A 26714-nucleotide genomic window follows, 5' to 3' on the forward strand; every position below is an offset into this window, starting at 1 on the left:
CCTTCCCATGCCTGACTATTTCTTGAGCGGCCAGAAAATTAGCATATGTAGTTGAATTAACGTTCTGTTTTCTTCTGAAACTTTTCTTTTCTTGGATTTATCCATGTTTGGCCTACCAGGGGTTGAAAAGCTCAATAAATTGCATGTCAGCGGCTATCGCACATTGGTGGTTGTGACACATATTTTGAGTGACAGGGAGCCGCAGCAGAGGGGTGAAAGAGCCACATGCAGCTCCAGAGCCACAGGTTGCTGACGCTCTAGAGCAAAGCTGAATGTAAAACGAAGTACAATGTTTGTTTTAATCTATTAACTCTATTTAATCCATCTATATTTAATCCATCCCCCTTGTCTTCCCCAATGGTGACTTCCAAACATGTTTATTTATTTTATATTTATTACCTTCCTCCAGATGGAGCTGCTCAATTTCTGGATGACTTGGGGGCTACAGGTTGTTTCCAATGGTCTAAAGAAGCTATCTCATTCCTGCACAGCTGGCTAATCCGCATTTTCCCCCTTTCTCCTTTTTTGAGAAAGAGAAATTATATGGGGAAAAGGAGGGGAAGGGTGCCCAGAAACTAGACCTTTTTTGCATTTTGAACTATACCAACATCCGTTTGCTATTGGCAACAAATAATTGTCTGGGGACCAGAGGCATGATTGCTCTGTGGTAGAACTTCATGCTTTTTTTTTTTCATTCAGCATACTTAATTCAGTCAGCCAGGAGCTCAGTCAGGGCTCTTTACCAATGATCTGGAAATATGCAATCACATTAATTGGGTTATAGGCCATTATTTGGGTATTACACAGAAGACAGCCACCTCTTTCAGGCGACATCTGGTGTCCTTTTTGTGCTGGATTAATATTGAAAATAACTCTATTATATCACTAGTGCTTTCTCCTTGCCCAGGCAAGCATCAGGAGCTTGACTTCATCTTTTTTTCACTTCCTCACTCATTTTCAGGGTTCTGCTGAGTCCTATACCAGTCGCCCATCTGATTCTGATGTGTCCCTGGAGGAAGACCGTGAAGCCCTGCGCAAAGAAGCAGAGCGTCAAGCATTGGCACAGCTGGATAAAGCCAAGGTAAGTATCTTCTTCCTGCAGAGTTAGAGAGTTAGGATTCAGAAGATGTCCCTGTTGCAAAGTCATCTGCTTATCTGGCTTTAGAATGGGAGGCAAATATACCATCTTTTCATTCCAAGGGACTGCAATGCAGTACGCGAACAATAGGAAAGCAGACGTTTCCATGAAGATCAAACTGTTTCCTTCACTTTATGAATGAGAAAAGCAAAAGTTACACCTAATCCTAGTGAACTAAGATTTTTCTTTTCTTTCTTTTTTTCTTTGCTGACTTTGTATAAATATACAAAAGTATGAAGGCTATTGCTTAACGCATTGTAAGCCTCCCTGAGTCTCCGGAGAAGGGCGGCAAATAAATCAAATAAAAAAAAATATGGATAAATCAAGACAGCTTCTATTACACCTACTGAGTCTTGTTGTAAAAGATAGTTTATATTCATGTCAAAAGTGTCATCACAAATGCACACCTCCTGCTGTTTGAGAAGTTATACCAGCGCAGAAATGTTTCTCTAGAAAGATATATGTCCCTTTCCACTTTTCTTCATGGAAGGAGAGAGACTGCTTTTCCTGAATTCTTAAAATTCCTTTTCTAGGATCGGTATACTGTATATCCAGTGGTGGGATTCAGCCAGTTTGCACCACTTCGGGAGAACTGGTTGGTAACTTTCTGAGCAGTTTGGCAAACTGGTTGTTCAAAGAAATCATTAGGGCAGAGAACCGGTTGTTAAATTACTTGAATCCCACCAGTGTGTATATCTGATAGGAAATTGTTTTTGCAAATAGAGAAGAACAGAATTTGGGATGTAATATTATGTAATTTTCTCAGAGAAAAATTTCTTTACCGCAAAGGAGACCAGTTTTGCCCTGCATGTAAAAGCAGAGCAGTTCAGAATGGCAGGTTTAATTCAGGGCCAGAAATATTGTGAATCAAACTTCCTGTATTAAAGCTTTACTAACTTAAACAGTCTTGCTGCCTGATTACTAGATGAAAATTGTATTTCTTTGCTTTGTTAAAGACCAATGTCTTTTCTGAGTCAACATAGTTTTCAGCAAGAATTCCTTCTTTTTTATATCATTAATGGTTGCAGAGATTCTGCATTGTAAATCAATCTTTTGTTGCACTTGAAATTTCAGCCTGTAGGAGGAGGTTTGTAGTGATCTACATGATATCTTGGGTTGGCTAAACAGCTTTCTTGTGTAGTTTGGATTATGATAAAAGTAACCCATCTGTGCTTTCAGCCTCTTTTACAAAAAGAAAGTAAAGAGGATCTGACTAAATAGTTAGCTTTAGGTGCTATCCAACTGGAAGGATCCTTGGTCACATACAGCAGGGGTCACCAACCTTTCAGACCTCAGGGACCACTAAATTCATAATTTAAAATCCCACGGACCACTAATATGATCTGCCTAATGACCGCTGGCTAGATGGTCATGTGACTAGGTGGGTGTGGCCAACTCAATGTCACTCACATCAAGGGGTGCCTGGCCAGACTCTATTACCCTTCCCCTCCCAGCCACTCCTCGCCTTTCCCCCTGGGCTCCTTAGGGCCCCTACAGGAAGCAGTTGTTGGAGCTAAGCAGCCACCATGAGAAAGAGTTGGCAAAACAGCTGGCTCAGTTCAAATTGGATCTGACCAAGAAGGAGGCTCAGCAGAAGCACCTCACTGAGGACTACGAGTTTAGGCTTTCCAAGCAGAGGGAAGACCTGCGGGAGTGCAAGGCCAGGTACAGGCATCTGGAGGCTCAGCGGGCTGAGGTGGTCAGCCAGGTCCAGGCCATGATGCAGTCCCACTGGAACAAGGCCCTCCGGCTCTTCGCCACCAGGGGTGCTTCCCCCAGCCTTCGCCCGAAGCCCCTTACCAGGAGGCTGAAGCAGGCCCCAAATCGGAATTTCTGTCCCCCTCTGACCCACACAAAAAGACCCAAAAGGGGCAGACTCTCTGCAGCAACACAAGCATTCACTGCACGTATCCGGCCCAGGGGCCCTAGTTTGAGGACCCTTGATTTAGTGCAATGTAAAAAATGCAAATAATTTTTCTGCGGACCACCAAAATTTTCTCGTGGACCACCAGTTTATACAGTATATAAGCAAGAGTTTCCCAAGTGGCCATTCTTCAGATGTTTAGATTATAACTTCCATTTCCTTTGAACTTTTTGTCTTCCTGGATGAAGGTGATGGAAATTCTAATCCAAAACTTCTGGAGGATTTCAAGCAGCCATAGTGTTTTTGGTTTATTAAAAGCTCTTGTGTCATTTGTCAAGAAACAAGGTAGTTCAGATCACCAATATAAATGTTGCAATCACTTTGTGCCTCAATAAATAAAATTGTGCTATATCTGTCACTGCATTAGAGATGATGATTTGATTGTAGTATTATATTGAAGGGCATGTCAGATTTAAATGGCTATATGCTGTAGCAGCTATTTCCCTCCACAAATTAAATCTCTATTCTTACCCCTTTAGTTCTGGTTATCTAGAGCATATGCATTACCTTGGGAGTATTTTAGATTCAATTCAGCTTTCAGATGCTCAAGGTATCTCCTCAGATTAGTTTACAGATGTCTTCAGAGAACTGGAATAATAGGCATCCACATTGTCCCATTGTAATCCACATTGACTTATTATATTTTAACTTATTTCACTCACTTGATCTTTATGGTAGAAGAGGACTAATATGCTTTGAAAAATTAGTTTCAGAGAACCTTCTGTGTTCATGCAACATACTCGACCAAGTCAGTTACAAATCTATCAACTGCTTTCATATAACATACTAAATTTGGTTAGTTTGACTGTTGATTACTTTAAATGCAGACCATTTGGTCAATAGATGGTTTAATATATTGTGCAAATACAAAAATTGGATTAATTCATGAATCACATTCCACGTTATTTGAACACAGTTTAGATATCCCTATCTAATTAAATTAGGGTGGTAGATAACAGGCAAATAGTTTTTCAGCAATGGCTTCTAAGTTATGCAACTTACTCCTTCAATGCCTTCCTTTTTGTGCATCCATTACACCCACTTCAGGATCATGAGGCCCCGTGTATGGTCATTCATGCCTCGATCATTCATGCTTCAACTATTGCAACATGTTCTACGTAGGACTACCTTTGAAGACCATTCGGAAACTACAATTGTTCCAGAATGCAGCAGCACAAATAGTTATGGATGTCCCACTTGTTGCATCGCTATTTTGCAAGCCACACGGTTTTATGTAAGCCTCCAGGTGCAATTCAAGATGCTGGTTATCATCTATTAAGCCCTTGATGGAACAAGGCAGATTATTTTCGAGACTACTGAACTCTGACAGATTCTGATTATGTTTGTCCTTTGCACAAAATTCAGCAGAGTAGTCCTGATTCTAGTCCTCTTCATCAAACAATGCATCAAATGGGACCCAGTTTTTGTTGTGGCATTTGCCTTTTGGAACAACACATCTCCCTCCACAAGAATGGATGGATGGATGGATGGATAATAGATAAAGCAAGACAAAAAGCATCTGAAACATTCTTAGATGTCTTTGTTGTGAGAAAGCATATATGGTTGTTACAATTTTTAATAGCTTGGCGCATTCTGGTTCTTTTTACTTACCTTTGGCTTACTGATTTTTCAGATGTTTTTTTTTTTTTATTAAAGAGTTTTACAAGACAAAAAACATTTTTACAAGAAAAACATAAACCGTTTGCCATCTTTCCACATATGGATTGTACAATCACATTTGCAAATTAACAACCTCTTTAAAAAGAAATAGTTACATAAACTCCAAGAACCACTCCAGATTCTTTACACATGTTTTCCCTTCCCTCCTCCCCCCTCCTCCCCCAACCCTTCCCCTCCCCCCCGGACTTCCCAGAGCAAATACAGGATATAGCATCTAACAAACATATATTAAAAAAAAAAGAAAGAAAAAAAAACTTTAACTCCCCTTGTTCATATCTAAATATAACTATTTAGACCAATTATTATTTAAAAGTAATCGATCCAACTTCTTTCTTATCCGTTCTTCAATAATAAGTAAGTCTTCTTTCTTCCAGCATTACACAATCAAAACCCAGTTACAATTAACCATCACATCTCCAATCCTTACATATATTAACACATTAGCAAAATATTTTAACCAATCTCAAATAAAATATATTGTAAAAAACCTTATTTTTATTTTTTGCCCCACACACTTATATTGATTCCTTGCTTAATAACTTTATGCAAACTTATTCATCTTGTTCTCTACAAATCCATTACGTGTAATCAAATAACATCTTCACTATTTAAAGTCTATAAAAAATATTATAAAAACCTTCCCTCAACCCTTACACCATTTTTAACCCATAAGCTTATATAGATTCTTCAACAAAACATTCCTTGACATATAACTTTAGTATTAATATGCTTCAAGACAATGGTAAAGGTTTGGTCAGTAATTCATAGCAATTCAAACAAAACATTATTTAATATAACTTTTCTAGACAAATCATATCCCTAAATGCAGGTATTCATTTTCACTATTACTATCCTCCCCCAACAAAAAGATTGTAATTTTTCCATCTCCATTTTTTCCTAACTTTTTTGCGAACTTTCTTTTTCAGTCTTATTCCTCCATCTTCATCTTGTTGTCTTCGCAAAGTAGTTCCTCTCAGTGAACACATCTCCTTAACTGCGATTGAGAGTCCATTTTTGTAAAAAAATTGTAAAGTTCCACTTCGAATCTTCTTTCTTATATTAGGAATCCCAACACCTCCTGACAGTTTTCCAGTTGACTGTAACAAAGCCTTTGGGGAAATCTCACTCAGTATTTCTTGATTACGCTCCTTCAAGCCTCTCAGCCTTTCCTTCTTAATTTGAGAAACATCCATTCCATTTCCCAGAGGCACATTAGACTGGATTTCTTTCACCTCTTCATTCAGCAATTCACTGTTGTTTAGCAACTGAAATTCCAATACAATATCTTCGCTTGTCTCTTTGTTTCGAACTTGAATAAAATCCTTTTTAAAAAGTCCTTCAATTCTCTCCACTATCACAGAGGTAAATGATTCTAATATTTCTTTAAAGAGATCCCCAATCAGTATTTGTGTCTTTAGTGATGTTTGTAATAGTAAACCTTCAAGACTTTCAATAAAGCCAGCCATTTCTCTTTTTCTTTTTCTCCAACCACCTTGAACAATGCTGGATGTTAACAGCTTTAACGAGAGTTAAGTTTCACTTTCACGCCCTATTAAGCCCAAGCGCCATTTTCTTCCTTCCTTCAATCAACTTCCAAAAGTAACAATTTAAGCATGGAATTAAGGGCTTGTTACTTGCGATTGTCTGCTCTCCTGTCTTCACTCCGTCTGCATAGATAAACAACTTAAATCTCAATAAAGATTGCAGAGACGGTCGCGACATTTTTTTCTGCTTAAAGCAGAAGCGCCCTGAATCTCGGAGTTTCACCGGAATTCCTGGGGAGCTCTCACCCTCCTAGCCCCCAAAGCTATTTCAGAGGCTTTCGGGGAGCTCTACCCCCATCCGATTACTCTCCTTTCCCTCTTCTCCCGAGAGAAAGGTTTTCCAGCCGTCGGACAGCTGATTTGCGCTGTCAGAACAGCTAACAAGATCACAGGGCTGGCGCTCCCAAAAAAAGTGTCCAGCAACGTCGGCGGTGCCGGCGGAAGTCCGATTTTTCAAATGTTTTTAACAGCTGACCAGTTGTGACTTTAAATTGTTCCTCCTGGGTTTTTAAAAAATTTTTTTAAAGAAAATTATTATCTTTTAAAGGGAAAAAAGATGACATCAAGCTGTCATCTTTAAATACTAGACGCACCTTGGTTTTCTATTTACACTGAACAATACTTTCCTCAAACATATTAATCTCTGTACTACTGTAGCAGTTCTCAAAAGAATCGTTTGTTTTTCATTAACAGTTAACTCATGTCTCTACTATGGGATGATCAAATAACCCTCTCCAAGGTGGGAAATATGAAACAGGGATTTGAGGACATGCCATATGAGGACAGGCTGAAAGAACTTGGGAGGTTCAGTCTGGAGAGAAGAAGGGAGGGGAGACGTCAAGTGCAAATATATGAAAAGGAAACATTGAGCCCCATTACTGCAGAAATTATGGTCATAAATAATGACTACAAGTTGCAGTTACCTAGATTTTACTTAACTACAATGGGAAACTTCCTGATGGTAATATCTATGCAGCAGTGGCATAATATGCCTATGGAGATTCTGCAATCTCCTTCTCTGGACATTTTAAAGAACAGTCTGGACAGCAAGAATAGTCTGGATGATGCCTTCTTAACGATGTTTTAATAGATTTTCCTGCAAATTACAGTAGGTTGGATTAGATTATCTCCATTGGGTCTTCCAACTCCATAATTCTGTCATTCTATGATTTACTCTATCAGGGTTTTGGGTACTTTTTCTGCTTTTGTATGGAGTACCCAACTTTCTGATTAATGCAAGGTAGCTATATACTTCACTTCACTTTATCAAATATTATCCATCCAAAGAATGGCCAGACTGTCAGGATTGCTTTTCTAACATGTTTCTTGGTCAATTCCCCAAGAAAAAAAACACATGGAGTTTATGTGAGGTGCTTTTTTGGAATGGTCCCCTCTACAATTATTGAGTCTTCTCTCCTTCCCTGATTTTATGCAATTGGAATCATACCTTTTCCCCCTGGAATGTATTGTGCAGATGACCTGAAAGAATAGTTACTTTCTGGACTCTGAGGCATGTGCAAGTCACTACAAACTTCCACTTGGTTGGATGATCAGTTCCTTGGTTAGACTTCAGAAAAGTTCCAAACCAATTGAGGCAGGCACAAAAAATGCCTCAAGGCTGGATTGGCTCATTTCACTAGATTCAATTAGAATAGTTAGAAGCATTCATGGTTCAGTGCATGGATCCAGCCATTATTTAAGGATACTATCCCACAATTGTTGTCCCATTACCCCATGTTAAAGTGTAGTAATTCTTGTAAAACCAAGCCATTCATATAACTACTCCAAAAGTGTAGCTATATCACTTGCAAGATCCAGCCTATCTTACAAAGAACCTATCACCTGATTTTTAGTAGGACATCAGGATCTGAATTATTACTCAGGGCTTATTCATTTTTTTCAGAATTATATTGACGCTTTATCTTATGACATAATACCTGCACTAAATCATCCAAATGATTCATCCAGATGAAAGATTCCATGCAACTCAAGGATCTGATATATTATTACCTAGAATTTAGAAAAGTTTGTAGGTCTTCTTCATGATGCCCTGTAAACTCGTTCTTTTCCAAAACATACGGTGTGACTTTCCTTGAAATCTAATAAGATGATAGCTTTCTCATATGCAATATATCAGAAGCATTTCTGGTGGGCACCATCTTGCTGATCTGAAATAAGCAACTTTTCTTGTATTAAAATGTATGTTCCTAAGAAAGTAAATTGGAGGGCTGCATCACAGAACTGGAGGAAGTGGTAGATGGGCCAAATGTTGTAGGTTCAACATTTTTTTTATTGCCTCCCCTATTTTGTAGAATGGGGAAAGCACTTCTTTACTTTTATCAGAGTAATTATCTTCCTTTCTCACATGTTTTCCCAATCCATTTTGTTTGTTTGTTTTTGCAAACAGCATTTGAAAGCAACCTAAGAATATTTTACAATAGGTAACAAAATGAAGATACCACCTATGTTTTGTATCTAACTGATTGAAGGATCATGTAGATTATATTTTCTGTGATATTATTTGGATATCTTCCCTTCAGTTGTTTTGCTTTTTAACTCCCTTTTTTATCCCAGCCTTACATGTCTGCAGATTGTTTATTATCTTATCTAAATAGTTGTTTTTTTAGCAACTAATATACTATTGAACCAGTGTTATATAATGATAAAGATGTTGGATTGAAACTTGGGAAAGCCAAGTTCATGCTTTTACTCAACAAAGATGTTACTAAGTGATTTTGAACCAAACATTCTCTCTCAGCCCAACTTTTCAGGGCTATGAAGATAAAATGAAGGGATATGCCACTTTGAATTTCCAAAAGTTCTGTTCAGTTATAGATTTTCATAGTAATCTCAAATTTAGATATGATGCCTGGGTCTTCTACCTCCACTTCAAAGAGATTGGCCTAAATCTAGGCAGGCTCCATATTCTTTGCAACTGATGTCATCCCATTTGTCACTACAAATTCCTGGCTGGCCACTCATCTGCAAATTAATTTGGCTAATGGCATGGCAATGCTTTATCAATTCAGGAGGTGGATGAATAGCTTTAGTAATATTTCTTATTAATTGAACTGGCTAAAGCAATGCTACAAAAAACATGAACCTTTGCTGCAGATTGGCATAGTCCCAAATCTTGTCTCAGCACCTGTTCACCACAGGTATTTCACAGTTGCTATTTTCCAAGCACCAGCCGTGAATAGCAGATCCTGCTCACAATAACTACAGAAATTAGCCTGAGAAGTATTATAGAAAACTATTAAGTTGAACTAACAGTAGCATCCCTTAAAACAAGGATTGGAAGTCTGTACTTACAGTACTTATTTTTTGGGGGAAAAAATAAATAAAACTCAAACAATGAGTAAGAGCTGACATGTGTCTTCTTTCCTCCCTGCTATTCTCTATACTATTTGTTACTGTACTGATGTTTTTAAACCAAACAAATAGTGAAATAATATTAAGTAAGAAAGAAGCAACCAGATTAATTGGACCAAAGGAAAATACGATTTACAACAATGGTTTTCAAGTTGGCAACTTTTAAAATGTGTGTACTATATACCATTTTGGGAGTGATGATTGGAATCCAGTCATTTAAAATGTTAAAGAAACTAGAGAGGCAAAAGGTACCAGAACTTGCCTATATACTGTAGTTTCCCTAATCAGATGCCAGTCTTTCCAGCAGATTTCTCTTAGGGTCTTGCTCATGACAGCAGGTATTTGTATCCTTATTGTAAACCATCACATTTCTGAAAAGGAGGCTCCTTTTGGCTGAAGCCTCGTGATTTTGACAAATGCAATTAGCTAATGAAACCTCTCAGTCTCCCTCTGTTTCAGCTTTTGGCGGATCCTGTTGCTTCCTTCTTGCAATTAGGATGTCTAGAAGCATTTAGGCATCTGGGATCTGGTCCAGGCTTCTTGCTGCCAGGATGAACCAGGAGGCAGAACTGAGTAGGAGCGGTTGGCACCCAGAACATTCCTAGTTTTCTGCTTGGGCTTCAAGCCAAAAGTTTCATCCTTTGCTTCTCTCAGCAGGTTTTGTAGCTGTTTATTGACTACAGTTTCAGATTAACCCTGGGGCACCTTAGGGGTCTGAAAAGTCTTGGCATCAGGTGTGCTTTGTACTAGGAATGATGCAGAGGTGGATTTCAGCAGGTTCTGACCAGTTCTGGAGAACCGGTAGTGGAAATTTTGAGTAGTTCGGAGAACCGGTAGTAAAAATTCTGACTGGCCCCGCCCCCATCTATTCTCTGCCTCCTGAGTCCCAGCTGATCGGCAGGAAATGGGGATTTTGCAGTAACCTTCTCCTGGATTGGGGACAGAATGGAGATTTTACAGTATCCTTCCCCTGGAGTGGGGTGGGAATGGAGATTTTACAGTATCTTTCCCCTGCCATGCCTACCAAGCCATGCCATGCCCAACAAGCCACACCCACAGAACAAGTAGTAAAAAAAAAATTGAAACCCACCACTGGAATGATGGCGTACTTTTTTACCTGCTTTTTTTGCTACTTGGCTTCTGGGATAAGGAGAGCTGAAGAGTTATTTTTCATTTTTATGTAGCATCAAACTAATTAACAATATGAAAAAGCAGATGCAAAACACATTTTAAAATTAAGTTTTAAAATGTGGAACAATATGTATATAACCACCCCCACCCAGCGGTGGATTGCTCCCGGTTCGGTCTGGTTCTTGTGAACTGGTAGTAACCGCGACAGGAGGCTCCGCCCACCCACCCGGATGGCATCATGAACGATCTGTGCATGTGCAGAAGCTTCTGTGCATGCGCAGAAGTGCATGAGCGAAGCAAGCATGCGAGTGTGCGCTCCTGTTGCGAACCAGTAGCGGAGGTAAGTAGAACCCATCCCTGCCCCCCCCCCACTTCTTGTGATTCAAAAGATTAGCAGTGCTGATAAAATAACACTTTGCCAAAGTTCACCAAATAACAAAACAAAAAAGTGAGGAAAAACGTCTGGAAATGTATCTCATAATCAAAACAACTGCAAGAAAGTTGGGAAGGTTCCTAAAAAGTTCTGTCTCATGGGTATTCTACACACCAATATAGCTTATTCTACTAGTTTGCTATTATTATTGGTGGCAATTAGCCAGATGTTTAGACTGGATTTGGCATTTTTATCTATCGAGTTCTTCCCAAGAGCCTGGGACAGGCAGACATTGTTTCATGGTGTTAGAGGTATCATTGTGGAATGTAAGCTATTGCAAGTAAAGCTTGTCTTTTGCAATTGACTGAGGGTGATTTGATCAATGCCAATGGTGTTCAAGTGGTGCTCCATGTCAGAGTTTGTTGCAAAATCAAATCCAGAAAGCACACACAGGTAAACTGATTCAGCAGGATTCATTAACTTCTTTATATACATAATAACACATGAAGTAAATGTACAATACCAACAGCAGATTCTTCCAGCGTGGTAGAGAGTTACAGACAAAAAAAATCACAGGCAGAGGAGAGAACAGCGAGATAAGTTTCAGTTCAGCAGACAGACAGACTAGTTTGCAGCTTCAGAGCTCAGAGCTTAACACAGATGAAGAGAACCTCCTCTATACAGGGCAGTTAAGATGAGCCTAAGCCATGACCAGGCATCAAGCTGTTTCAGTTCCCAAACAGCCCTCATTGGTTGACTTAGTTGCTATGCTCATACCTTGGCTGACCTTGTTACCATGTCCTCCTATTCCAGCCAGTCCCCAGTGGCTGACCTGTTGCCATGTCTATAGCAGTTCATGAATATTCTGACACTCCAGATATTTTGAGATTGCACTCAAGGAGCTTATTACTATTGATACTAGCTTTGCTTTCTTTTGGCACAGATATTCTATTTCTATTTGCAGGTCTTTGTATTTTCTGATTTTTCTCCAGTTCTTTCTCTTCTACAGGTAGTCCTTGGTTTGCAATTATACTTGGGCCTAGAATTTCTATTGTTAAGTTAGTGCAGTCATTAATTGAGTCGTCATGTAACCAAAGCCAATTTTACAACCATTTTTATAGTAGTCACAAAGTAAATCACTACAGTTATTAAACAAATCACATGGTTGTTGTGCAAATCTATTTTTTCCAATTTGCCTTTTTTTTTTTTTTTTGCCAGAAACTAGCTGTGAAGGTTGTGAGTTGGATGCTGCAACCAGTCATAAATATGAATTAATTGCCAAGCAATTATAATCATGTGTTGGTGGGGATGGTGAGATGGTCATAATTGTGAGGACAGGTAGTAAATCACTTTTTCCAAGGGCACTGTAACTATGAACCATGATTCTGTTGTAAATTGAGGACTTCGTGTATTTTGTTATCTCCAGATACAGCGATGTTCACTATCCAGATTTTTTGTCTTTCTTTTTGACAATTGTTAAGTTTCTGTGTTATGTGGCAGGTGCTTGTCTGTTTGAATTATAAAGTTCAAGAACACTTTAGCTTTTTCATTTTTTATTATTTTGTTTTATGATCTCACCTGTTTTTACACGTAGGCAAATGGTATTTCTTGAAGATATTCTGATTCATCATTGTTGCTATTTTGTCATGCAGTTGTTTCTACTCAGTCTGTGTGACCACTAGATGGTCTACTGTTTTTTTCAGCTTCTTTGCACAGGTAGCATTTGCTGAATGTTGCTGTCTTCTCAATTTTAACTTTATACACATTTGTCCTTAAGGCTTGGTCTTGTACAGTCAGAATTAGCCCTTCTATTTCTTCAATAATTATTATAAATATGCTGTGATGATACCTTTAATACCATCAATCGTCAATATCTTCCTATCTTAGGTTCTTGAGAAAGACTAAAATGCTAAATTCATTCTGAACATTTGTCTTACTGTGCGACGAACCATAATAATAACAATAATGTATATTTTAATGACTTTAATAATTTAGGCTACTTTTACAAGTCATGAGGAAAGACAGGATTACAGTTAATTTTAATCAGACAAGGGGCACTTTTCCTCAAAGGTAATCTACTGAAGCCATTTACGTAGGTAGTGAGTATGGCTGAAGCAAACAAGGGGTGAAACCAGAAATGAATGGGAAAAATATGTTCTCTCTTACACCCCCTTATGTCTTTCCTCTGTGGCAAACTGAGGAAATAACTGGTACTTCTCACCACAGATTAGAGCCCTTAGTGAGCTTACATTGAGAAGGAAGGCTAGGAAATTCTGGAAGCTGATGTCCACTCATCTTAAAGTTGCCAAGATTGAAGAACAGTGACATAGATGCTAGACTGAGAGATGTGCAAGGTTAGTTTGAGGATTACATTTCTATGCTACAAAGACTCCTGAGGTAGTCTTTTTTGATCTTCTTGATCTCAGAAAATCTATTTGAGTCATTCAGTCCTCTGAGCTCTGGGATGTCAGTCTAGATGACCAATCGTAAAACCTATCTTTGCTGCTATAAAAACTAGAAATAACTCACTCATGCCAGCGTCTTCCTCTTATATGGATAAATAAATGATTTTATGTATTTGTTTTTAAACTGATAAATTGCATAATTTCTTTTCCCTGTTAGATAGTAACTTCTGGATCTATAGGCTGTGCTCATCTCATCTCTGCTTCTCCATCGGAGTATTTTTGCTTGTTGTTTTGTAGACCAAGCCGGTAGCATTTGCTGTGAGGACAAATGTGGGCTATAATCCTTCTCCCAATGACGATGTGCCAGTCCAAGGCATGTCTATTTGTTTTGAACCCAAAGACTTCCTTCATATCAAAGAGGTAAGACATCGAGATGAGGCAGCAGAAACAATCTGATGGGAAATGTAAGGGTTCTCTCCAATCCCAAGGGTTATAAAATATACAGAGCTGTGTTTCTTAACCAAGGGAACTGTTACTACTGGTAACAGTTTACTATGTACAGTAGTAATAATCTGGGTGGGGCATGACTCCACCCTTAAATCAGGAAACAAAAAAAGAGAGTGAAGTGAAGCAGAGGCATTAGTTTCCCATACAGCATGCTAAAGCAAAGAGAAGGAATAATTTGGCAGTGCTTCTTGTACATGGGATTAAAGAAAATTACAAGGGGTTTGGCATATTAAACATGTCCAATATATCTTTCCCACCCCTTCCCCCTTTTCATTATTTGAAAATATTTTTCATCTGGGCTTACATAAAATTGCTCCCATAGTGGGAAATGCTGCTTTAACCCCATTAGCTCTCATTTTATAGTTGTCAGTATAATTAATAGTATTAATGCATCTTTTATGTTCTTAAAACCTATGGTACTTGATCAATACAGAAAGACAGTTCTGTAAACATACACACACACACACACACACACACACACACACACACACACACACATACACTATATCCTTGTTGAACAAAGTAGGCATTTGATTTTTAGTTAAGGGGAGACCCAGAGTGATTAGTGGGATTTATGATATGAAAACTTGAAAACCATTAGTATTTATCAATAGGTAACAAATAGCAACCCAGAATGGTTCTCCTCTCTCTTTTCCACCTCATACATTTTGTGTTTTATATATTTGTTTTTGTCTTCTCTGCTTCAGAAATATAACAATGATTGGTGGATTGGACGTCTGGTCAAAGAGGGTTGTGAAGTGGGCTTCATCCCAAGCCCGGTCAAACTGGAGAACATGAGGATGCAACAGGAACTAAAGATGAGACAACATCGGCTCAGTTCCAGGTGAGATAGAGAATGGAATGGAATGGAATGGAATGGAATGGAATGGAATGGGATAGGATAGGATAGGATAGGATAGGATAGGATAGGATAGGATAGGATAGAATAGAATAGAATAGAATAGAATAGAATAGAATAGAATAGAATAGAATCTTTTATGTACACTGAGAGTATATGCACCAAGACAAATTTGTGTGTTCATTCACACTTGGCCAATAAAGAATTCTATTCCATTCCATTCCATTCTTATATCCATATCAACCTGTTACTCCTGACTTATGTTAGCTGAAGCTGAACATACTGTTAATGGAATCCAAGAATATCTGAAGGGTTGCAATTACCCCATCCTTGAATCAAAGGCCAAGGAAAATTCTACACCTGAGAACTTCAGAAATGTTCTCAGCCTCAATTTAGCAATTCAGTGTGCTGCTCCATTCTACACATGCACATACAGCAAGGGATTATAGGTGTTTATTCAAACCCCCCAAACAGGTTCTCAGAAAGCACCCCTGTTGCACAGGTCTGGATTCTGAGCTTAGCAAGGTAAGAATCAATGGGTAACTGAGTCCAATGGGCACAAGTAAAATCCAGAAAAGCTTGAGTTGAATGCTCAAGGACAGAATTAAGTAGGCAACACTATTGCAGCCCTTCATGAGAGGCGAGGTTGCCTCGTTATGAGTAGTCTAGCTAACCAGCATTGTGCCTATCTCCTCTCTGCTGTATGTGGCCTTGGATGGGGTGGGTGGGAGATGTGTACTCCACTTCCTTCTCATTGCTAACAGGCAGTAGCTGCTCCCAGTCCTCGCTTGGAGCCTCCTGACCAACTTGCTGCAGCTGTGGTTCGGCTCGGCTCGCTCAGCCTCAGCCTGCCACATGTCTGATCAACATAGCTGAGGCTGCTCCATTAGGCTAGTATTCTCCGAGCCCTGATCCTGACATTCAGCTAACACTCAGCTCTGTGTTTTCCTCTGCCGACTCAAACTCACCCTCCTCCTCTAAACTCGCATCAAGAGAGAGGTCCCGGGATGGATCCATGAATTCTAAAATGAAATAATTTTTTGAAGGTATTAAGTAGGGAATGTTCCTAGTGTTTTTCTAGCTGTTCTATTACCTGCTTTTAATCATGTGGGAAAGCACGAGATTGGAACGGTTCTTGGCTTGATTTAATACAAGGATGGTTTTTATAATTATAACTACATATTATATACACACACACATCTGAATTCAGAGTTGGAGTTAAAACATAGCAATGGGATAAAGTTTAGTTAATTTATCATACTATTTATCCTTGCAGGTATGAGCTACTTGAACTTTTAGATTTCCATCTGTAGACAAGACTAATGTCAAATTGCCTGACAAAGGTTTTGGAGAACAAAGTACTACAGATGCCACAGGGGGAAAGTCAGACACATATCATATATCAGTGCTTAACAATTTTAAGGTGGGCTTGAACTTCCAGAATTCCTCAGGCACATCCACACATCTTATAGGATTCAATCTGGTTTGGTCAACAGGACTAGAAATTTAGTCTTCCAAGCTTTCAGACTTGTGCTGGATCTCACCCTCAGGAGACTTCTTTTTCACCAGAATGTGTGTGACACAGAAGGTGTGAGAGACATTCCCCAAGGATGGGCTCCAGTATAAGTCTGAAAGCTCGGAAGACTAAACCTCTGGTCCTGGTGCCCGACCCATATTGGATCCTGCAACATTATCTTGGGACACATATATTTGCTTCCACACAAATTAAAGTCACTAGGTTTGTAAAACTGTGATATAGAGAGATTGGGTTGAGGATTGGTTGGACAGATATATAGAAACAGTTACGGTAAATGTGAAAAGTGCCCTTACAGTAGTTGACATTTGAAGAATTTAGTTATTTTACTGTTCTTGGAAATTCAGAATACTGTAAAAAAAATTTTAATGAAGTAAATGGAGGGGAACATATCCATTATTCATGAATGTGGTAATAATTTATTTAGCAAATTTCTATATTGCCCATCTCACCAAGTGACTATGGGCAAGTTATATATGCACTCAAATCATAACATAAGACCTATTATTCCAACAACACCAACCCCATCATATAAATATGAAATTATTCATATGATGTCATTTGTGTCAATTTATATAATTTATATAATTATAAATTATATATAAGCCAAGAAATTAAAAGACCCTTGCTCCTGGGGAGGAAAGCTATGGCACATCTAGACAGCATACTAAAAAGCAGAGATATCACCCTGCTAACAAAAATGCATATAGTCAAGGCTATTGTTCTGCCCCAGCTATGGACCACAAAGAACGCAGCACACAAAGTCCGTACAAACCTTAGTTTACTAATTAAGGACTACTAATGAGCTTTCTTAGTAGTTGTTCAAACACAAGTACAGTTTAAATCAGTCTTTTCTGAACAAGGGCTGTTAATTTAACTTCATTAACAGCCAACAAGAATCCAAGGAATAATAACTCAATTCTGAGGCACAGTCTTTCAGATAACCGTAAGCTTACTGTGGTTGGCAGAATGCCCAGAAGCAATTTGCAGGAAAAATGACCAGAGAGAAGCAAGAGCTGATCAGACGTTTCTAGAGTCAATACGCAAAGGAATATGAACAAAGTCATTTTCTGCAAATTCCCTCAGTCATCGTCATTCCTTAAATAGGCTAGAGGAGTAGCCAATTAGCTCCAAGCCTTACTCTAGAGGAGACCTCCTCCTGAGGAGCCATTCCTGCCTTTTGGCAGCTTTACGTGCCTGTGCATTAAGAAGAGGCTCCTCCTCTTCTTCCTCTTCACTTATGGAAGCTTCTGGAGGTTCTGAAGGCCCAGGCTGAATCCCCGCCTCTGACACCAAATCTTCTCCAGCCTCCTCATTGTCTGAATCGGGTGCCAGCTGCACAGGCTGTTGGCGAATCACCACACCAGCTTCCTCGCTGTTGGAATCAGTTACCAGCTGCACAGGCCGCTGGCAGGCCACAACAGCTATGGTTTTTCCAGTTGCAATGTATGGCTGTGAAAGTTGGACCATAAGAAAGGCTGAGCGCCAAAGAATTGAAGCCTTTGAACTATGGTGCTGGAGAAGACTCCTGTGAGTCCCTTGGACTGCAAGACAATCAAACCAGTCAGTCCTAGAGGAGATCAACCCTGACTGCTCTTTAGAAGGCCAAATCCTGAAGATGAAACTCAAATACCTTGGCCACCTAATGAGACGGAAGGACTCACTGGAGAAGAGCCTAATGCTGGGAAAGATTGAGGGCAAAAGAAGAAAGGGATGACAGAGAATGAGGTGGCTGGATGGAGTCACTGAAGCAGTAGACGTGAGCTTCAATGGACTCCAGAGGATGTAGAGGACAGGAAGGCCTGGAGGAAAGTTGTCCATGGGATCATGATGGATCAGACACAACTTTGCAACTAACAACAACAACAAATATAATTGTATAATTGTAAAACTGCATAATTGAACAACTGATGTAAATGTTTCTGAACAATCAATTTTAACAAAACAGAAATGAAAAATACAGTGGAAAAGAAGACTAATGAGGACAGGAAAGAAGCTACAGTTTTGTTTGTTTTGGCCACTAGAAAGTCCAATTTAACATCTGCTACAAGGTGGACAACCAAATGTTCTGCATCAATGAGACAGTTTGGTTTTCCTTAAAATGGCCTCCCATGTTCTAGTGGCAGATTGACCCAGGATGTTGGAAAGTGATTGAGGAAAACTGGTTTAAACAAAAATAAATTTCTTTAAATCATATTTTAAAATCTACATTTGCTCATACAGTTTTAAGAAAAAAATAGTTTGTATAACCTTAGAAAAGGGTTAAAAAAAATACGGCTTGGAACTTCTCTGAGTACCAGCTGCAAAATTCCAAAATAAGGATATGTTTATTTTTTTAAAAAAATAATATTTTCAATAACGGCATTTTCAGGAAGGGATCAAAAGAGGCAAGAGAGCAATCAGGACAGTGCAGTCAAATTCACCCCTTTTTAGAAGCATGCAAGATCAATGTATGTACAAAAGGACAAAATTGTGCTGGACTAAATGACTTGTTCCCCCCTCCCCCATTTTTAATCTCTTCTCTTCTGGGCATCACTGATAACCAATATCTCATTTGAGGGGTAAAACTCATTAAATATAGTGTTCTTATGAGATTTCCTCATTCTCGAATGAAATTAAACAAGATCTTACAGCTGAGTCTGCTGAAATCTCATGTGTGGGACCATCTTTGAAAAATTGTTTCGTTACCCATGTCATTATGCAAAACTGTATAGTAGCACCTGGTGCCTGCAAATGTTGTCAATCACTGCTTTAGAGTACAAGGTTGGTGTCAATTTCATCTTTCCTTCTACCATCAAGTATTTCAGGAAACTGCATCTAAAATGAAATTGAAATAAAATTGTCATGCACCTCATTAATCTTCAGCCTCATTAACCTTTATTGTACATTGTGGATCTTAAAATCCCTTGGACATTCATTCAACCATTCTATGGCTGCCCATCATATGTTGCTGTAATTCCGAGTGGCTCACAACCAAAGTTAAAACAGTAAAAATATCCAGCAACCATAACATGTCTTGAGAGACACTGCAGAATTTTTCATATGATCTAACCCCTCTCTTAAATACATACAAAAGATAATCTCTCCTTACAATGTATATAAAAGCAGTTTACATTAGTTTTAAATTGATTTAATTCTCATGATTCCTAATCGTTTAATTAGTGGGTCCATTTTCCTGCAAATCCTTTTTCTAATGAAGAATCTGCAAACTCTAATTATTAGGGGAGCAACTTTCTTGGAAGCTGAATATGGTTACCAAATGTTTTATATCTATACTCAAAATATGCCTTAAATTTCATAAAAATATTATCATTTATTAGATTTAGAGAGCCATTTGACTTCAGAATATACTTAAAAGACGGGAACCAGATGAACGTGTTGCAAGTAGTAGTTTTCCAAGGGAAGCTTATCAGGTGACATAAATAAGCAATTAAGTAATGTTATCCTGCAGCAATGTATGTCCAAAAATCTAAAAATTTAACTGAATGAAAAAGTTCATTTTCTACTGAGAAAAGTTGCCAAGCTTGGATCCTATAGTGATTCTCCTATGTCACAGCTGATTTTTTCACAATCTCATCTTTCCATATCTTATTTTAATAGTTGGCTTTTGTTTTTGCTCTTGTAGTAAATCAGGAGACAACTCCACTTCCAGCCTGGGAGATGTGGTGACAGGTCCCCGGAGACCCACCCCACCTGCTAGTGGTAAGGCCTCTCCTTCCCAGAGACAATGGCTCTCACTGTTTTCCTACTTTCATCCTAGTGGAAAATCCTGCACCTCTCCTTACTGAGAATGAGAAGAGTCTGAAGCATCAGGATGACCTGACTCTTTATGGGTGAAGTTAGACATTCAGCAAAATGAGATTCCATGGGTATTCTATATTCGAATATTCCCCACATTTATATCTCTCCTTCCGCCCAAAAGCTTTTATGCTAGTCAAAAACATGCATTTCAAATGTATTCTAGCTGAGCCTGCTTTCTAGGATGCTAGGTATTCTTTTTCTCTCTCTTAACAATAAAAAAAAAATTGCATTTGTAAGGAACAAAAAATTCCAATTGCCCTTGCCTTGTCTGAAATAGTATAGGTCGCCCTGCCTCTTCAGGACTTCATCCCTATAAGTCATTGCTTATGAGCAGAACCTGTCTGTGCTTAAGCCACTGCCAAGGGACAACATATTTTGGAAACTAGGCTTTCTACCCCATTTTTTCTTCCTTGCATTCTCTAGTTTATTTTATTTTACTTTATTTTGTTTTTCATTTCATTTATTTTACCTCCTGCTATTTTCAGTTTTTCTCAGTTTGGTTCTTGTTCTTTGTGCCTTCTTTTTTCTTTCTCTCTCCCCCACTCCCCCAAACCTCTCTTACTTTTTCACCTCATCCTTGTCCCAGGTACCTTGGAACTGACTAATTTAGCTTATGACCCAGATGCCCTTGATTTAGAGGAAGAGGAAGAGGCAGGAGTCGACGAGAATCAGCGCTCCCCTAAAACTAGCGTTAGCAGTGTCACCACACCTCCCTCTACCACCAAGCGCATCCCCTTCTTTAAGAAGGTAAATGGTGGCCCTCTTTACTTGCACCTGCTTGCTATGTCCTGATAAGATGCCTGCCTGTGTGTATAGGCCGTTTTTGTCAAGGTCAAGCCCTTGTGCGACTAGGATAGAGGTGACCAAAGCATGTCGGGAAGCTTATCTTGTCACTGATCATCCACTGGCAATATTGAGTGTAAGTTATAAGAATGAATGTAGCGATGGCCTTCAAACAGTAATTGGCATATTAAATGCACAATCTCTTGGACAGCAAAAAAGCAGAGGTTCTGTTCGTAACATTTGTAACGTGAATATATATCTTATAAGAATGGTATGTTCCAGTGATCACACCTATTTTTCATGTGTATGAGCTAAAAGATGTATTGGCAGCTAGTTCATACTCATGTGTGGACCATATTGCAAGATGGATCCTACAGATTATGTGTCCTTTCTCCTGTTCCTCCCTGCTTTATATACAATGAGAATAAAATAATTGAAGGATAAGAAAGGAATATTTCAGTCATCCAATTATTTTCTCAGTTTGCCTCCTTTGTATAAATCCTTGAAAATGGAAAATTCAAGATTCCAACCATTTTCTCACTGTGCAAGTGATATGTTCCATTCACTCTTCCCTAAGATGATGGGGTTTCCCTGTGCTGATTATAGGAATAGAACATATTCTCCATTTGCTCACCCAAGGAAAATTCCATCAGCAGAATGTTCTAATAGCAAATGGGTGAAATAATTCTGCAGTTCCCTGTAACATGGGATTAAAGCATCCTGTTGGTCACAGTCATTCCATAATAAGCATGAATATGGAATTTCTAATACTTTTTCCTCTCCAGATAAAGAGAAACATTCGTAGCACTGAATCTGGTCAAGATACTCTTGAGCACTTTCAGCACTACGAATGTTTTTATCTGGAGAGGAAAAGCTATTGGAGCATTCCATATTCATGAATATTCTGTTCTATACATTGTTTTATACACTGAATATTCCATACAGTTCTACACAAATATTATCTTCTTTTGATACCTCTGAATATGAAATGTGCCTATTCAGAGCCTTCCTTAGAAAGGGGGAAGAAAATAACCTTGAGCCTAATTGTTAAACCAATTCAAGATACAGGTTGGAAAGTATTGGAAGAGTAAATTACATGTCACATTAATAGCTGAATGATAGTTTGCTATGAAGAAGAGGAAAGGAAGTGCTTAACTCTACTAGCTGCCTTTTTCCAGAAATATCTTTCAAAGCTCTTCAGATGGAAGTATAAATAGTTTGAGAAAGCATCTCCTTGGCAATTTCTCTCTTGGAAGATTGAGTTGCATGTACGACAGTGCTTATCCTGCATCTTTGCCCATATATCAGCTGTCTGGCCTTACAGATGATGATGATCCTATCCCATTGTCGGACTTGAGGTTTGAGACTTCTAGTTTGTGTGGAACTGGAGGGAACTGGATGGTTCCCTCTGGAGGGAGAGGGAACTGGAGGGAGAGGGATAAAATTTGTTCTTTGCCTTAAGGAGCAAAAGGACTCCTCCGTTGCTCTTTAGTACTATGGGGCTGCCATGAGCAAGAAGAGTAAGAAGAGAGAGCAGACTGGACGCTTGCTGGAAGGTTGTTCCCCACACTACTAGTGGGTGCGAGCATAAATTTACTGATACTGAAAAACAGCCAGTATCCTGCTTTTCTTGGCCCTAGTTTTTTTCTCCCTTCCCTTCCTATGCCTACCTATGCTTCAGCAAGTGTGAGCTGTCAGTAACACGCATGCCCTGTTTGTTTTTTCTCTTGCCTGTCCCTTCTCCCATTCCCATATCCCTATTCCCACCCCAACCATTAATGGCGATCACTGGACATAGCCAAGCAGAAGCAAAAATCGGTAAGTAAGCTTATTAAATATCACATCAGGTGAAAGTTTCCCAGAAATTTAATTACTGAGATTCTGGGCTCAGTTGTGGCCGTAAGTCAAGGACCACTTGTAATGCACAACATCAAGAGGTCCAAAGACCTTCTGTTATGTCCACCACCTATTTTTTGAATAGGAGCTGCCAGTCCACGAGGTTCCCAAATTGCACACAGTTTCTGTTCTGCTTTCATCCAGGACAAGCAATGGAAAGTCCTCAGGACCTGATGACCATTGAACCCAGAACTACTCACTCTTGCTAGGGTTGAGTTGAAACCCACATCCTCATCCAGATTCCAATAGCCTCCAGACACCAAGAACCATATATATATATATATAATATCTTTATGTATAGAGATATAAAGCTATGAACATACTGATAATACCTTATGCCATGCCACCAGATTACTTCATTCAGTAGCTTCATGTAGATGTTAAATAGAATGGAGAGAGTGCCAAGCCCTGGGGATCCCCACAATGTAGAGATTGAGATTGTGAGAATCTGAAAGCATAGGTTAAGTAATCAGGAGCAAACCTAATATTTTATGCTTTCTTCTTGTCCTCAGACAGAGCATGTGCCACCATATGATGTGGTTCCTTCTATGCGGCCGATCATTCTTGTGGGGCCATCTTTGAAAGGATATGAGGTGAGGCATAGAGCATGTGGGGTGGAAAGTGGGATTAACAGTGATGTGGGGAAAATAATACAGAGGACTTGGGTTACTTTATCTGGAAGCTGGAAACAGGGCCAAAGAGCCATCAGACATCTTTTTTATCTGCCAATTCATCGTTCAAATTTGAGATACGTCTCCTGAAACAGTTGAATTATAGTATGTCGCTTTCACAAGCTTTGGTGCAGTCCCCAGAGCGGCTCCAAAAGTTCAATTTTAATGTTTAATTTATAACAGAACTGGGAAATCATTAGATATAGTCTTTAAACAAAGTGAAATCAAATGTGCTCCCAGTACAATTTTTGCTCATTTTTTTACTTGTGGTGGTTTCATGTGGAACATCAAATGCTGAATACAATCTCAACCCCTAAAGAAGTCATCCAATCCAACGCCCTTCTATGCATTTGAGTGAGAGCTGATGCCTCATCTTAGTGTAGCTCATCTCAACTTTACTCCTATTTTTTCCTCTGGCTCTCTACACTATTTTCCAGGAGAAATGGTTGGGAAGTAGAACACCATTGAACCTTAAAATCTCCATTTAAGATAGGGAGATGAAAGATTTTTCAAAGTTGTCAATCAGATGTTTAGAATAGATTGTGGATGTTCCTATCAATTGTTTGCCCAGACACGCTCATTTCCTTTCTAATATAGTCGATTTTCCTGATCTTTATATTATCAATCCAAACCCACTTTTAGTGTTTTACACTTTCCTTTTCCTACAAAAATGTTAAGGAGAATTCTCATAACAATTAAAAAAGCAGAAAACTAAATTGTAATACTTTTATTTAGATTAATAATTCTCTCTTCCTCTTTCTTGAGCAGAATCAATCAAAATAAAAAGTCAAATCATTACAGAGCAATGTTGGTTTTGATTTTGTAGTAATATTTTGCATGAAGCCAACTACAGTGTTTATTAAATGGTCAGTCGGTCTGTCTTTCTGTCTGTTTGTCTGTCTGCCTGCCTGCCTATTATCTTATATATCATCTATCACATTTATAAACTGCCATTCCAAATAATTTTGGGCAGCATTATAGTTCAGTTCTATATGAATGCAGTTGTACATGGTTATGCAAATCACACTTTGCTATATGAACCTAATTACAGAATAACAGAATAATAAAATTGGAAGGGACCTTAGAGGTCTATACCATTTCAGATAAATGATTGTCCAATCCCTTCTTAAAAACTTCCAGTGTTGGAGCACCCACAACTTCTGGAGGCAAGTTGTTCCACTGGTTAATTGTTCTAACTGTCAAGAAATTTCTCCTTAGTTCTAGTTCTACTTATTGAACCCAAAGGATATCCATTCATGCAGAGAACACAGACTGTATTAGTTGGCAATTAAACTGCAACATTTCGAAGAGTTTTACATCTGATGTCTACTGGATAATTTTTTTATCAAATGTTGGCATAAAACTTTGCACCCATCTTACATTGCAAATATACATACAAACTTTTAGATTCTAACTTCTGTATACTTCTTCTCCCCTTCCCTTTTATCTTCCTAGGTGACAGACATGATGCAGAAAGCCTTATTTGATTTCTTGAAACGCCGATTTGATGGCAGGTGTGAGCAGGAGCGTTGGGGGAAAAAGAGAGGTCTTGGGGAAAACCTGGAAATCTTATGGCCACATCTATGTGATTTCAGGAAAAAATCCAAGTAGAGGTCATAAGATATGGGAGGGTTGGTACAGAGTTTCTGCCTTCCAGAATTTCTACAAGTTTTCCTGCATTTTACTGACTACAAAACATTTTCCCCTCTTTCTTCCAGGAGCTGAAGGTTAGACATTTCTTTTTGAAATAAAAATGGAAAGAAGTTAGTTTTTTTTTTTTTTGGTGTGGTTTGTTAAAAACTCCTTTCCTAATTCATGAAGAGAAACCCGTTTCAGTTTGGTTGGGCTGAGATTATTAAACTTACATTGGCAGATATTTAGATTCCTTTTTCTGGTTCTAATACCAGAAAAACATTCTCATGATCTGGAAGTTGGCTTCCTCAGCTATTCATCCCTCTGTGTCTTCTACAGAATATCCATCACACGTGTGACGGCTGATATCTCTCTGGCTAAGCGCTCAGTCCTCAACAATCCTAGCAAACACACCATCATTGAGCGCTCCAGTACCCGTTCCAGTCTGGGTAAGACTAAGTTGAGATCCTGAAAGAAAACTTCAAATCTTTTTTTTCTTTTTTTAAAAAAAATTCTCACGATTCTATTCAAATCGTGGGAGGGAAGAGAAGGCAGTCACATTGAACTAATATTTTGCATGGTAACTAAGCCTTGTCTAACTCTAATCTGTATCAGTTGAGAATATCTTTTCCTGGATGCTATTTGATTTTTTAAAAATTTTATTTTTGTAGTGTTGTCTCTTTTTTCCCCTCTCCCTGACAGAACCCCTTTGACACAATCCTTGAGCAGGGCATTGGGATGGTCTCTACAACAACATGAATTTATCTATATCCAGGAATGGAAGTGGGGGCACCCTAAAATACACAGAGCATGGACAATGGTATCAGAAGTATTATAGGGTGCATTTTAAATCATATACACTTCTGTGCATGAGGAAGAATGTTCCTTCTCAAACAACAATTGAAAAAGGAGAAAGCAGTTGGGTTTGTCAGCAGCCTTCTCTATTTTTAATCCCTCCCTATGTTGTGACTTCATCAGACTTGTAGGCATCTTCTGCTGCTTCCCAATGACTTCGACTCACTCTTCTCTTTTCCCTCCCCCTTCCCACAATTTTCCATCCCTTGTGTCTGCGCATCCTCTTCCTTTCTGTGCTCCTGATACAGATGTCTTGGGTATGTAACCTTTAACTTCGCAAGCTCTCCAGTGTTCCTTCCAAGTGCCAATTTAACATGCTTAAGTTCAGCATGGGAAATATGTTTAAGATAATGGGGCAGAGGGTGTTCAAAACCAGAACAATAAATATGTTTCACTCTTGCTAAAATGTTTTAAAACATTTTTTTGGGATTTTTAATTGTGTTTGGGAAGTGAAAAATGCAGAGTCATATCAGTCTCATTTTTCACTTTCATTCATTCCCTAAGATCTTAATGAGCCAAACCAAATCCAAAAAAGAATGTTCATGGCCATTATAAGGACAGCAACAATGCTTAATGTTTTAGTTGCAGCCCTGTGCATATTTACTTGGG

General features: G+C 38.8%; 1 protein-coding gene across 5 annotated transcripts in view; it reads left to right on the top strand.

Annotated features, from left to right (window-relative positions):
* CACNB1 (calcium voltage-gated channel auxiliary subunit beta 1) overlaps positions 1 to 26714 on the top strand; it is a 63951-nt gene that overhangs the window by 26396 nt on the left and 10841 nt on the right. For 3 of the 5 annotated variants that reach the window (XM_034415872.3, XM_060691675.2, XM_087893965.1), the window contains 8 exons: positions 962 to 1081; positions 13865 to 13987; positions 14782 to 14918; positions 20093 to 20169; positions 20855 to 21015; positions 23460 to 23540; positions 25074 to 25132; positions 25590 to 25699. In XM_034415872.3, coding sequence (XP_034271763.1) covers positions 962 to 1081; positions 13865 to 13987; positions 14782 to 14918; positions 20093 to 20169; positions 20855 to 21015; positions 23460 to 23540; positions 25074 to 25132; positions 25590 to 25699 — 868 coding nt within the window. Of the gene's footprint in view, positions 1 to 961; positions 1082 to 13864; positions 13988 to 14781; positions 14919 to 20092; positions 20170 to 20854; positions 21016 to 22849; positions 22870 to 23459; positions 23541 to 25073; positions 25133 to 25589; positions 25700 to 26714 lie in introns of all 5 variants that reach the window. The other 2 variants (XM_034415876.3, XM_034415878.3) reach the window with 1 other exon arrangement.

The sequence above is a fragment of the Pantherophis guttatus genome, chromosome 4 (genome assembly GCF_059756535.1).
Source record: "Pantherophis guttatus breed Tessera chromosome 4, ASM5975653v1, whole genome shotgun sequence".
Classification (NCBI taxonomy): domain Eukaryota; kingdom Metazoa; phylum Chordata; class Lepidosauria; order Squamata; family Colubridae; genus Pantherophis; species Pantherophis guttatus.